The 12511-nt window shown below is 54.1% G+C and overlaps 1 protein-coding gene across 6 annotated transcripts in view; it reads left to right on the top strand.

The window, feature by feature from the left end:
* The window catches only part of KCNN1 (potassium calcium-activated channel subfamily N member 1), a 48343-nt gene that overhangs the window by 24737 nt on the left and 11095 nt on the right, over window positions 1-12511 (top strand). For 4 of the 6 annotated variants that reach the window (XR_004031992.1, XM_030820436.1, XM_030820435.1 and 1 more), the window contains 3 exons: window positions 5865-6283; window positions 6724-6732; window positions 9449-9590. Coding sequence is in view for 5 of the 6 variants with exons in the window: in XM_030820436.1 (XP_030676296.1) it covers window positions 5865-6283; window positions 6724-6732; window positions 9449-9590 (570 nt within the window). In the remaining variant the exon portion in view is untranslated. The remainder of the gene's footprint in view (window positions 1-5864; window positions 6284-6723; window positions 6733-9448; window positions 9591-12511) is intronic. The other 2 variants (XM_003275822.4, XM_030820434.1) reach the window with 1 other exon arrangement.

The raw sequence follows: 12511 nt of genomic DNA, 5'->3' as shown, positions 1-12511 counted from the left end.
CACGCCTGGCTAATTTTTGTATTGTCTTGTCGGTGTCTCGCCATATTGCCCAGACTGGCCTCAAACTCGTGGGCTCAAGTGATCGGCCCACCTCACCCTCCCAAAGTGTTGGGACTTTATAGGCATGAGCCACCATGCCTGGCTGCACATGCATGTTGATAACAGCACTGTTCAAAGTAGCCAAAAATCACACCTGTGATCCCAGCACTTTGGGAGGCTGAGGCGGGTGGATCACTTGAGGTCAGGAGTTCAAGACCAGCCTGGTCAACATGGTGAAACTCCGTCTCTACAAAAATACAAAAATTAGCCAGGCATGATATCAGGTGCACGTAATCCCAGCTACTTGGGAGACTGAGGCGGGAGAATCACTTGAACCTGGGAGGCAGAGGTTGCAGTGAGCTGAGATGGAACCATTGCACTCCAGCCTGGGCAACAGAGCAAGACTCCGTCTCAAAAAACAAAACTACAAAGTAGCCAAAAAGCAGAAACAACGTCCAAGTGTCCAACCAGGCATGAATGGATAAATAAAATGTAGTGCACCTGTACAATGGACAATTATTCAACCTTTTTTTTTTTTTTTTGAGACGGAGTTTCACTCTTGTTGCCCAGGCTGGAGTGCAATGGCACGATCTCCAGCTCACCGCAGCTTATGCCTCCTGGGTTCAAGCAATTCTCCTGCCTCAGCCTCCCGAGCAGCTGGGATTACAGGCATGTGCCACCACAGCCGGCTAATTTTGTATTTTTAGTAGAGAGGGGGTTTCTCCATGTTGGTCAGGGTGGTCTTGAACTCCAAACCTCAGGTGATCCGCCCGCCTCGGCCTCCCAAGGTGCTGGGATTACAGGTGTGAGCCAACGCGCCCAGCATAACCTTTTTTTTTTTGAGATGGAGTCTCACTCTGTTGCCCAGGCTGGAGTGCAGTGGCGCTATCTTGGCTCACTGCAACTTCCGCCTCCCAGGTTCAAGTGATTCTCCTGCCTCAGTCTCCTGAATGGCTGGGATTACAGGTGCCCGCCACCACGCCTGGCTAATTTTTGTATTTTCAGTAGAGATGGGGGTTTCACATTTTGGCCAGGCTGGTCTCGAACTCCTGACCTCAGGTGATCCTCCCACCTCGGCTTCCCAAAGTGCTGGGATTACAAGCGTGAGCCACCATGCCTGGCCTATTCAACCTTAACAAAAGAACGAAACACCAAAACAGCAGAAATGTATTGTCTGAAAGTTCTGGAGTATAGAAGTCTGAGATCAAGGTGTTAGCAGGGTTGGTTCCTTCTGAGAGCCATGAGAGAGAATCCATCCCAGGCCTCTCTCCTAGCTTTTGGTTGCTCCTGGCAATTTTGGGGGTTCTCGGCTTAGGAGATGTGTCACTCCAATCTCTGCCTTGAGGATCACATGATGTTCTCCCTTTGAGAGTGTCTGTGTCCAAATTTCCCCTTTTTAAAATAAGAACACCAGTCATTATTGGATTAGGGCCCACTGTAATTAGATGATTCCACTTTTTTTTTTTTGAGACAGAGTTTCGCTCTGTCACCCACACTGGAATGCAGTGGCTTGATCACAGATCACTGCAGCCTCGACATCCTGGGCTTACACAGGTAAGCCCCCAGGTAGCTGGGATTACAAGCACTTGCCACCATGCCCCGCTAATTTTTACATTTTTTGCTTTTTTTTGTAGAAAGGGGGTCTTACCGTGTTGGCCAGGCTGGTCTTGAACTCCTGGGCTGAAGCGATCCTCCCGCTTCAGCCTCCCAAAGTGCTGGGATTTCAGGCCTGAGCCACTATGCCTGGCCTGATTCCAGCTTAACTTCATTTTAACTAGCCGACCTCGTTACAATGACCTCATTTAACGAGATGACCTCTATAAAGACCTTATCTCCGTATAAGAGCACATTCAGAGGTACTAGAGGTCAGGATGCCAACATATCTTTTTCAGCAGAACACAAATCAACCTATAACAATTTCTGATACTGAACATGGATGAACCTCAGAAATATGACGCTCAGCAGAAGAACCCAGACATAAAAGGCCACAAATCGCATGCTTCCATTTATGTGAAATTTTCAGAAGATGCAAATCCGCAGAGACAGAAAGAGATTAGTGATTGCCGGGGGCTGGGAAAGGAGCGACTGCTAATGGGGACAGGGCTCCCTTTTGGGGTGATGGAAGTGTTCTGAAATTAGATAGAAGAGGTGTACTAAATGCCACTGAATTGTGCACTTTAAATGGGAGAATTGTACGGTTTGTGAATTTCATATATGTATACTTTTTTTTTGTTTTTATTATTATTATTTTTTTTTGAGATGGCGTCTTGCTCTGTCACCAAGGCTGGAGTGCAGTGGTGCAATCTCAGCTCATCGCAACCTCTGCCTCCTGGGTTCAAGTGATTCTCCTGCCTCAGCCTCCTGAGTAGCTGGGATTACAGGCACCTGCCACCACACCGGGCCAATTTTTGTATTTTTCGTAGAGACGGGGTTTCACCATGTTGGCCAGGCTGGTCTTGAACTCCTGACCTCGTGTTCCACCCGCCTCGGACTTCCAAAGTGCTGGGATTACAGGCATGAGCCACTGCCCAGCCTGTTTTTGTTTTTGTTTTTTAAACACAGGATCTCGTTCTGTCGCCCAGGCTGGAGTACAGTGGTGCAGTCAGAGCTCACTGCAGCATGTACCTCCTGGGGTCAAGGAGTCCTTCTGCCTCAGCCTTCCAGGTAGCTGGGACCACAGGCACAGACCACCATGCCCAGCTAAATGTAAAACATTATATATACAGATATATAAAACCATACACATATAAAGGCAGGATTTTCCTATGTTGCCCAGGCTGGTCTCGAATTCCTGGGCTAGAGTGATCCTCCTGCCTCAGCCTCCTAAAGTGTTGGGATTATAGGTGTGAGCCACGGACCGGCTTTTTTTTTTTTTTTTTTTTTTTTTTTAACTGTAATTCAGGCTGGACACAGTGGCTCACGCCTGTAATCCCAATACTTTGGAAGGCCAAGGCAGGAGGATCACTCGAGCACAGGAGTTCGAGATCAGCCTGGGCAACGTGGCAAAACACCGTCTCTACACAAAAGTTTTTCAACAGTTGGCCAGGCATAGTGGTACACATCTGTAGTTCCAGCTACTTGGGAGGTTGAGGTGGGAGGATCACCTGAGCCCAGGGAAGTCAAGGCTGCAGTGAGCCATGATCGCACCACTGCACACCAGCCTGGGGGACAGAATGAGACTCCCTCTCAAAATAAATAACAAAACAAAAAACCAAACAAACAAACAAACAAAAAAAACGGAGGCAGTATGGACGGCAACATAGCAAGACCCCCTCCTCTTAAAAAAAAAAAAAAAAAAAAAAAAGGCCTGGCTCACGACTGTAATCCCAGCACTTTGGGAGGCCGAGGCGGGCGGATCACGAGGTCAGGAGATCGAGACCATCCTGGCTAACATGGTGAAACCCCGTCTCTACTAAAAATACAAAACATTAGCCAGGCGTGGTGGCGGGCGCCTGTAGTCCCAGCTACTCGGGAGGCTGAGGCAGGAGAATGGCGTGAACCCAGGAGTAGGAGCTTGCAGTGAGCCGAGATCGCGCCATTGCACCCCAGCCTGGGCAATGGAGCGAGACTCCGTCTCAAAAAAAAAAAAAAAAGGAAGGAGTTAGAGGCTGCAGTTAGCTATGATCCCGCCAGAGCAGGAGCAGGTCTCAAAAAAAAAGGGCAGGCGGGGGTGGGGGAGGGGGCGTGGCCACATTACTGATGATAACTTTTGCCTCCAGCTCCGATATGATTGGTCCCGGCTCCGTAACTGACAGATGTTATGTATCTTGGCGCTCTGCTCACCTCCCCTAGGACTGGCCCTGGACATGGCCATGGTACCCCATGGAGGGCCCGGGGGAGCAGTTGCGCTGCAGGGTGTCCTTTATGTCAATGCTTTGCCGATGTGCGAGCGGAGGAGGCCCCTAGAACGCGCGGCCGCCACATTTTAAGGAAGTAACTTTTTTTCTTTTTCTTATTTTAGAATGACTTTATTGCTTCTTATTTTTAAAATGACACGTGAAAAAGGAAAAAAAAGATACTTAGGAGTTATACACACGTTCAGAAGGAAGAGAAAAGTATAGTGAAGGGCTGGGCACGCACACCTGGAATCTCAGCACTTTGGGAGGCTGAGGTGGGAGGACTGCTGGAACCCAGGAGTTCAAAACCAGCCTGGGCAACAGAGCGAGTCCCCATCTCTGCATAAATTTTCTTTTTCTTTTCTTTTTTTTTTTTTTTTTTTTTTTATCGAGACAGAGTCTTACTCTGTTGCCCAGGCTGGAGTGCAGTGGCTCAATCTTGGCTCACTGCAACCTCTGCCTCCCAGGTTCAAGTGATTCTTGTGCATCAGCCTCTCAAGGCTGAGATTGCAGGCACCCGCCACCACACCTGGCTAATTTTTTTTGTATTTTTAATAGAGACGGGGTTTTGCCATGTTGCCTAGGCTGGTCTCAAACTCTTGGCCTCAAGCAGTCCTCCTGCCTCCCAAAGCACTGGGATTACAGGCAGGAGCCACTGCGCCCATTCTGTTTCCACTTTTGGAGGTTGTGAATAGTGCTGTTGTGAATGTGTCTGTCCAAGGGTTTGCTTAAACACTTGTTTTAATTTCTCTTGAGTCTGTCTAGGAGTGAGATTGCTGGGTCATTAGTAACTCTATGTTGAACTTTTTGGGGAACACTCATCTGATATTTCGTTCGAATTGTAGCCAGTGCTGAGAACTAGAGAGTTTTGCATACAAGGTCACGTTCCTGACTTCTCTTGGAAAAATCTGAAGCTGATGCGATTGCTCACACCTGTGATTCCAGCATTCTGGGAGGCTGAGGCAGGAGGACACTTGAGGCCAGGAGTTTTAGACCAGCCTGGGCAAAATAGGGAGACCCCATCGCTACAGGAAATTTAAAAAATTAGCCAGGCATGGTGTTGCATGCCTGTAATCCCAGCTCCTCAGGAGGAGGCTGAGGCGGGAGGATTACTTGAGCCCAGGAGTTCAAGACTGCAGTGAGCTGTGATTGCACCACTGCACTCCAGTCCAGGCACAGAGCAAGACCTTGTCTCCAAAAAAAGGAAAAAGAAAAGAAAAATCCTCGCCAGGCACAGTGGCTCACACCTGTAATCCCAGCACTTTGGGAGGCCGAGGCGTGCAGATCACTTCAAGTCAGGGGTTTGAGACCAGCCTGGCCAACATGGTGACAGCCTGTGTCTACTAAAAATACAAAAATTAGCCGGGCATGGTGGCAGTCGCCTGTAATCCCAGCTACTCGGGAGGCTGAGGCAGGAGAATTGCTTGAACTCTGGAGACGGAGGTTGCCAAGATCGTCTTCATGGCGCATGAGCCAAGTGAACCAAGATTGTGCCACTGCACTCCAGCCTGTGTGACAGAGTGAGACTCTGTCTCAAGAAAAAGAAAAAGAAAGAAAAGAGGTTGGGCATGGTGGCTCATGCCTGTAATCCCTGCACTTTGGGAGGCCAAGGTGGGCAGATCACCTGAGGTCAGGAATTCGAGACTAGCCTGACCAACATGGTGAAACCCCATCTCTACTAAAAATACAAAAATTAGCCAGGTGTGGTGGAGCAAGCCTGTAATTCCGGCTACTCTGGAGGCTGAGACAGGAGAATTGCTTTCACCCAGGAGGCGGAGATTGCAGCGAGCAGAGATCGTGCCATTGCACTCCAGCCTGGGCAATAAGAGCAAAACTCCATCTCAAAAAAAAAAAAAAAAAAGAAAGAAAAATCTGAGCCTGTGGGGTTTCAGGCCAGGCTGACATCACTCTCTGGGGGCGCGGTGGGGCTGGGCAGGGAGCGCGGCGCGTGTCTGACACCCATGGCTGGCTCCCTCCCGCCCTCCACAGCTGTTCATGGTGGACAACGGGGCTGATGACTGGCGCATCGCCATGACCTGCGAGCGCGTGTTCCTCATCTCGCTAGAGCTGGCGGTGTGCGCCATTCACCCGGTGCCCGGCCACTACCGCTTCACGTGGACGGCGCGGCTGGCCTTCACGTACGCGCCCTCGGTGGCCGAGGCCGACGTGGACGTGCTGCTGTCCATCCCCATGTTCCTGCGCCTCTACCTGCTGGGCCGGGTGATGCTACTGCACAGCAAAATCTTCACGGACGCCTCGAGCCGCAGCATCGGGGCCCTCAACAAGATCACCTTCAACACGCGCTTCGTCATGAAGACGCTCATGACCATCTGCCCCGGCACCGTGCTGCTGGTCTTCAGCATCTCCTCCTGGATCATCGCAGCCTGGACCGTGCGCGTCTGCGAGAGGTGCGACCCCCGCCCCTGGAGCCCCCCCATCCCCCAGCCCCCGTCTCCCTGGACCTCCGTGCCCGTTCATGATTTCACTGACCCTGGGCCCCTCCCGACCCTGGCCATTGCTTCCGTCTCCCCGACTGCAAGACACCCGTGGTGCCTCCTGTCTTCCAGTTTGTGGCTTCAGTAATCATCCTCCCTGGGGACCTAGCCCTGTGTCCCCAGCTGCCCTCAACCAGGGAGGGACCCCAGCTCCCTCTCCCTCATCCTCCCTGCCACGGTCTCCCAAGCCTCCTTCTCCCAGCCCCTCGGCTCCCTGGGAGGCTGACTCCTGATCTCTGGCCCCGGGGGGCGCAGGCAGCAGGCATAGGGACATCTCCCCCTCCGCTCTGTCTCCCACGTCTCACGTTTAACCAGCTTTCATTTTCCCCTTTGCCCGCTCCACTGGACTTTAGGGAAAACATGTGAGTCCCACCCTCGGCTGAGCTGTGTGCGCAGAGCAGCCGCTGCCACCGCTGCCGCCATCCCCGACCCGCTAGGAATTTAAGATTAGCTGCCGCAAGGGGAGGGAGGCAGGGAGAACGGGCCCGGCAGGGTGGGCCTGGGTCAGTCCCCCCATCTCGGGGGCAGGCCACTCCACTGGGCGTCCTCTCCGAGCCTCAGGGCCCTTGTGTCCAAAGGGCGGGGGATTAAGGAAGGGCTTGGCTCTGATGTTGTGTTTGGGCAGCTGACCCCTGGGAGCTCCGATGTTTCCTCCCAAGACTTAAATGGATCTGGGGTGGGCTGGGCGCGGTGGTGGTGCCTGTGATCCCAGCTACTCGGGAGGCTGAGGCAGGAGAATCCCTTGAACCTGGGACGTGGAGGTTGCAGTAAGCTGAGATTGCGCCACTGCACTCCAGTCAAAAAAAAAAAAGACAAATAAATGGGTCTGGGGTGAAGGAAAACCGGCCGCACCTTTGGGACCTCCAAACAGGAGGGAGTCTGTTGTGAATACCCCTAAGAGGTGGTGGGCCATCAACCCGATTTACAGAGAGGGAAACTGAGGCTCTGGGGGGCAAAGGGACTTGCCCAGAGGCCTGAGTCCTGGCAGTCTCAGAGGCAGGAGGGGCTCCGCCAGGCCTGGGGTGTGATGGTGCCTTATCTGGGAGAGGGTCTCCCTGCCATGTGCCTAGCTGGTGGAGGCCCTGGAGGGGTCCCTGGCTGGACCCCTGCTTGCCCTCAGTACCCCATCCTCATCCCTCCACCCAGCCCCCACCCCCCATACTCCCACGGGCCCTGCCTGGGCCTGAGGCCTGGCTCTCAGGGATGAAAGGCCCAGTTTCTCCAGCTGTCAAGGCTTCCAGGGGTCTCCTTGGGCCCTTGATGTTCCCCCATGCAGCTCCCACACCCCTGATGGGTGGGGTCAGAACTAGGGTCAGGGGTATGGGGTGCCCCTCATCAGGTATCCCTGAGGTCCAAGCTGGGTCCTTACAGGGCTCTGGGGGGGTGGGGCACGGGGCAGGGCTGGCAGGCAGCCAATCCTAAATTCTGAGCCTGGCGACAATGCTTAAAGCCCCCTTGCCTGCCTCGCTCTGACCCACCCCCGCCTCCCGCATGTCCCCCAGCCCTGCTCCTGGGTGGTCCTGTGGCACCCCCCACCATCGCTCCGTCTGGATCTGGGGCTCACCCACCTACCAACTAGAGGGCACCCCCCGCCCCTCCTGCCCTCTGGGGGTCAGGCAACTTGGGGCTCAGATGTTTTGGTGTAAGATGGGGGTCAGTCAGTTGGGCGCTGTGGCTCATGCTTGTAATCCCAGCACTTTGGGAGGCCCAGGTGGGTGGATCACGAGGTCAAGAGATTGAGACCATCCTGGCTAACATGGTGAAACCCTGTCTCTACTAAAAATACAAAAAAAAATATTAGCCAGGCATGATGGTGGGCGCGTGTAGTCCCAGCTACTCGGGAGGCTGGGGCAGGAGAATCGCTTGAACCTGGGAGGTGGAGGTTGCAGTGAGCCAAGATCATGCCACTACACTCCAGCCTGGGCGACAGAGAGAGATATTGTCTCAAAAAAAAAAAGATGGGGTCAGTCCCTGGGCCTTCACCCAGCAAGCGTCTTAGAAGCCCAGACTGGAGGTGCCTGGAGTGGCATTCGACCTCTGCGGGAGCAAAGACCCCCAAATGCCAATCTTTGGGGAGCCTCCATCTCCTTCCCTCCGGAGCCTGACCCCAGCCCTGTCCTTGGGCTGTGTCACTCACTGTGCCTGGCACAGGCCTCCCCTGAAGATCCTGCTCTGTCCAGGCCACTTCCTCGGTGCTACCCCAGTTGGCCTCTGACCTTGAACCCCCCAGAGGCTGGCTTGGGGCTCAGATGATCTAAGCCCTGGGAAGGAGTGGGTTAGCTGGAAGCCAGGTCAGAGGGGGCCCAGTCCCCAGAGAAAGGCCAAGGGGATTTCGGGACTGAGAGCTGAGTGGGAACAGATCCCAGAGCCACCCCCAGACCCAGAGAGCCAAGCCCTTGGCCCCCTGGCATGGCCACAGGCAGAACCTCTTTGCAGCCCCTCTGGCCGAAGTCCCAAGCCCGGCTGTGACCAGGACTAAGTTCTGTCAGTCTTGGGGCCTGTCTCCCTGGGTCCCAAATATAGCCCAAGGCATCTCCCCAGCGCCAAAGCCGATGCCCCTCTCTTCCCAACCCCCAGATGCAACATAGGCTGAGTTGGGGGACTCATGCTGTCCTCCAGTCTATGTCCTTCATATATGGGCGTCCCTTCTTCGCTCAAGCCCCAGGTGGTGATCCTCCAGCCTCCCACCTCCTCCAGTCCTCCTCCCTCCTTGGGGCCTTGGTGGCTGGGGAAGTTCTTCCTGGTGTCTGACCCGAATCCTTGCCTCCACCTCCTGCCGCTTCTGGTGCTGTGGTCACCCGTCCCCCGGTCTGTGTGTGTCTGTCGTTGGGAGGGGGATTGTATGTTCATACAACCTCACCTGGGCCCCTCTCTGCCCCATCCCGGGAAGCAGCCTGGCGGGCAGGCAAAGGGAAAGTGGAAGGGCTGTAGGAGGGAGAGAGTGCGCCTGTCCTGTACCCACAGGACATGGCCCCAACGCAGCGAGGTGGACTCAGGGCCTTCCAGCCCTGGCGCCGCCCCAGGGGGTGTGATGGAAGCAGAGGGGATGGTGTAGACTGAGCCCTCCCTCTTCCCCAGGTACCACGACAAGCAGGAAGTGACCAGCAACTTCCTGGGGGCCATGTGGCTGATTTCCATCACCTTCCTCTCCATCGGCTACGGCGACATGGTGCCCCACACCTACTGCGGGAAGGGTGTGTGCCTGCTCACTGGAATCATGGTAAGGGTGAGGGTCCATGTGTATGATCCTAGGAGGTCCAGCCAGCCGCCCGCTCCACCAGCCCTTGCATACGCCTTGCTGACAGGGTGCTCGCCCCATCACGAGCTGTGCCTGATCAGCGTCCCTCCGTCAGTCCACCCCTCCTCTGCTCTGCCGTTTTCCTCTGAGGTCACGTGGAAGCCACACCCACAGGACATCTCCCTGCGGCCCTCCCAGGCCTAGATATGCAGCTCCCACCATGCCTGCCCAGTAAGAAGCTGTGGTCCACTCTGACCAGAGAATCACTGTCACCCCTTTATTCTCTACAGCCCGATTTATTCACACAGCCTTTGGATCCAGGGCAAGGGGCTTAATGCTGATGTGCCTTAGTTTCCTCAGCTGTGACCAATGCTACTTCCTCTGCTTTGCAAGGGCTAAGTAGGTTATTTATGTGAGAATCCCAGAACTGTGAATGCCATGGACACGCTATAAATACCTGCTGGGGGCCGGGCGTGGTAGCTCACGCCTATGATCCCAGCACTTTGGGAGGCCAAGGTGGGCAGATCACCTGAGGTTGGGAGTTTGAGATCAGCCTGTGACCAACATGGAGAAACCCCGTCTCTACTAAAAATACAAAAATAGCCGGGAGTGGTGGCTTACACCTGTAATCCCAGTACTTTGGGAGGCCAAGGCGGGTGTATCACGAGGTCAGGAGTTCGAGACCAGCCTGGCCAACATGGTGAGAGCCTGTCTCTACTAAAAATACAAAATTAGCCAGGCATGGTGGCGGATACCTGTAATCCCAGCTCCTAGGGAGGCTGAGGCATGAGAATTGCTTGAACCCAGGAGGCGGAGGTTGCAGTGAGTAGAGATCACGTCATTGCACTCCAGCCTGGGCAACCAGAGTGAAGTAAGTCTCAAAAAAAAAAAAACCTGCTGGGCTGTGTCCTCTGCAGCCCAAACCCCCTTCCTTGGCTGACTTTCGGGGTGTTCCCTGAGTTTTTCGTGACTCAGTGGGCACAGGCAGCACCCTGTCTCCCCGAAGGATTCTCAAGTCTGCCGTGGGTGCCTGTGAACATCCTTTCACACTCACTGCTTTCTCTTTTCCCTGATTCAATCACTGGGGTCCCTGTCCATCCCCTCTTTCCAGAACCTTCTTTCTCTCCAGACATGTTTTATGCCCATGCCAACAAATGCTTTTCCATGTTTTATTTTTATGTTTTTATAAAGATGGGGTCTCACTATGTTGTCCAGGCTGGTCATGAACTCCTGGGCTCAAGTGATCCTCCTGCTTGGGCCTCCCAAGGTGCTGGAGTTACAGGCCTAAGCAACTGCACCTGGCCCATGTCCGACTTTTTTTTTTTTTTTTTTTCATTGAGATGGAGTCTCACTCTGTTGCCCGGCCTGGAGTGCAATGGCGCGATCTCAACTCACTGCAACCTCCGCCTCCCGGGTTCAAGCCATTCTCCTGCCTCAGCTTCCTGAGTAGCTGGAATTATAGGCGCCTGCCACCAGGCTTGGCTAATTTTTCTATTTTTAGTAGAGACAGGGTTTCATCATGCTGGCCAGTCTGGTCTTGAACTCCCAACCTCAGATAATTCACCTGCCTCAGCCTCCCAAAGTGCTGGGATTACAGGCATGACGCCACCACGCCAGCCTTTTTTTTTTTTTTTTTGAGATGGAGTCTCGCTCTGTCGCCCAGGCTGGAATGCAGTGGCGTGATCTCAGCTCACTGCAACCTTCCCCTCCCAGGTTCAAGCGATTCTCCTGCCTCAGCCTCCCGAGTAGCTGGGATGACAGGCACCCGCCACCAGGCCCGGCTAATTTTTGTATTTTTAGTAGAGACAGGGTTTCACCATGTTGACCAGGCTGGTCTCGAACTCTTGACCTCAGGTGATCCGCCCACGTTGGCCTCCCAAAGTGCTGGGATTACAGGCACAAGTCACTGCACCTGGTCCACGTCTGGCTTTTTGCTGGCAGCCCAGCGTGGGTCCCTCCCTGCACCATCTGTGTGGTGCATCGTGCTGTTGCAGGGCCGTTGTCCATTCCTTTTCCTTGCTGTCTAGTATTCTAGGTGGAGGTTTCCAGCAAGTCGCTCTGTCCCAGTTGACAGGGTTTTTCCCGAGAACAGGCTTCTGGGTCCTCTCAAAACCTTTGTCCTGGCCTGGAAACCGAGACAGGGTTTCCTCCAGGAGCCCCTGCTTGTGCTCTAGGCCAACCCTGCTCAGGCTCAGGGTGTTGGCATCTAAACCTGCTTGGGGCTGGGCATGGTAATGGCTCATGCCTGTAATCGCAGCACTTTGGGAGGCCAAGGTGGGTGGATCACCTGTCAGGAGTTCGAGACCAGCCTGACCAACATGGTGAAGGCCCCTCTCTACTAAATACAGACACACGGCTGGGCACGGTGTAATCCCAGCTTGGTGGGATTCCCAGTTTGTAATCCCAGCACTTTGGGAGGCCGAGGTGGGCGGATCACGAGGTGAGGAGATCGAGACCACGGTGAAACCCCGTCTCTACTAAAAATACAAAAAAATTAGCCGGGCGTGGTGGCGGGCGCCTGTAGTCCCAGCTACTCGGAGAGGCTAAGGCAGGAGAATAGTGTGAACCCGGGAGGCGGAGCTTGCAGTGAGCCGAGATTGCGCCACTGCACTCCAGCCTGGGCGACAGAGCGAGACTCTTGTCTCGAAAAAAAAACACACACACACAATTAGCGGGATGTGGTGGTGCACGCTTCTAGTTCCAGCTACTCAGGAGGCTGAGGCAGGAGAATCGCTTGAACCTGGAAGGTGGAGGTTGCAGTGAGCCGAGACTGTGCCACTGCACTCCAGCCTGGGCGACAGAGCGAGACTCCATCTCAAAAAAAAAAACAAAAAAAAGAATCGTCCTACCTCCTGCAGTTGTTGGGGGTCGAATGAGCTAATGTGTGGGACGTGGTTCCACCT

Source organism: Nomascus leucogenys, chromosome 10 (genome assembly GCF_006542625.1).
Source record: "Nomascus leucogenys isolate Asia chromosome 10, Asia_NLE_v1, whole genome shotgun sequence".
Lineage (NCBI taxonomy): Eukaryota > Metazoa > Chordata > Mammalia > Primates > Hylobatidae > Nomascus > Nomascus leucogenys.
Note: the sequence above shows the minus strand (reverse complement) of the source record. Positions and strands in the feature narration are given on the sequence as shown.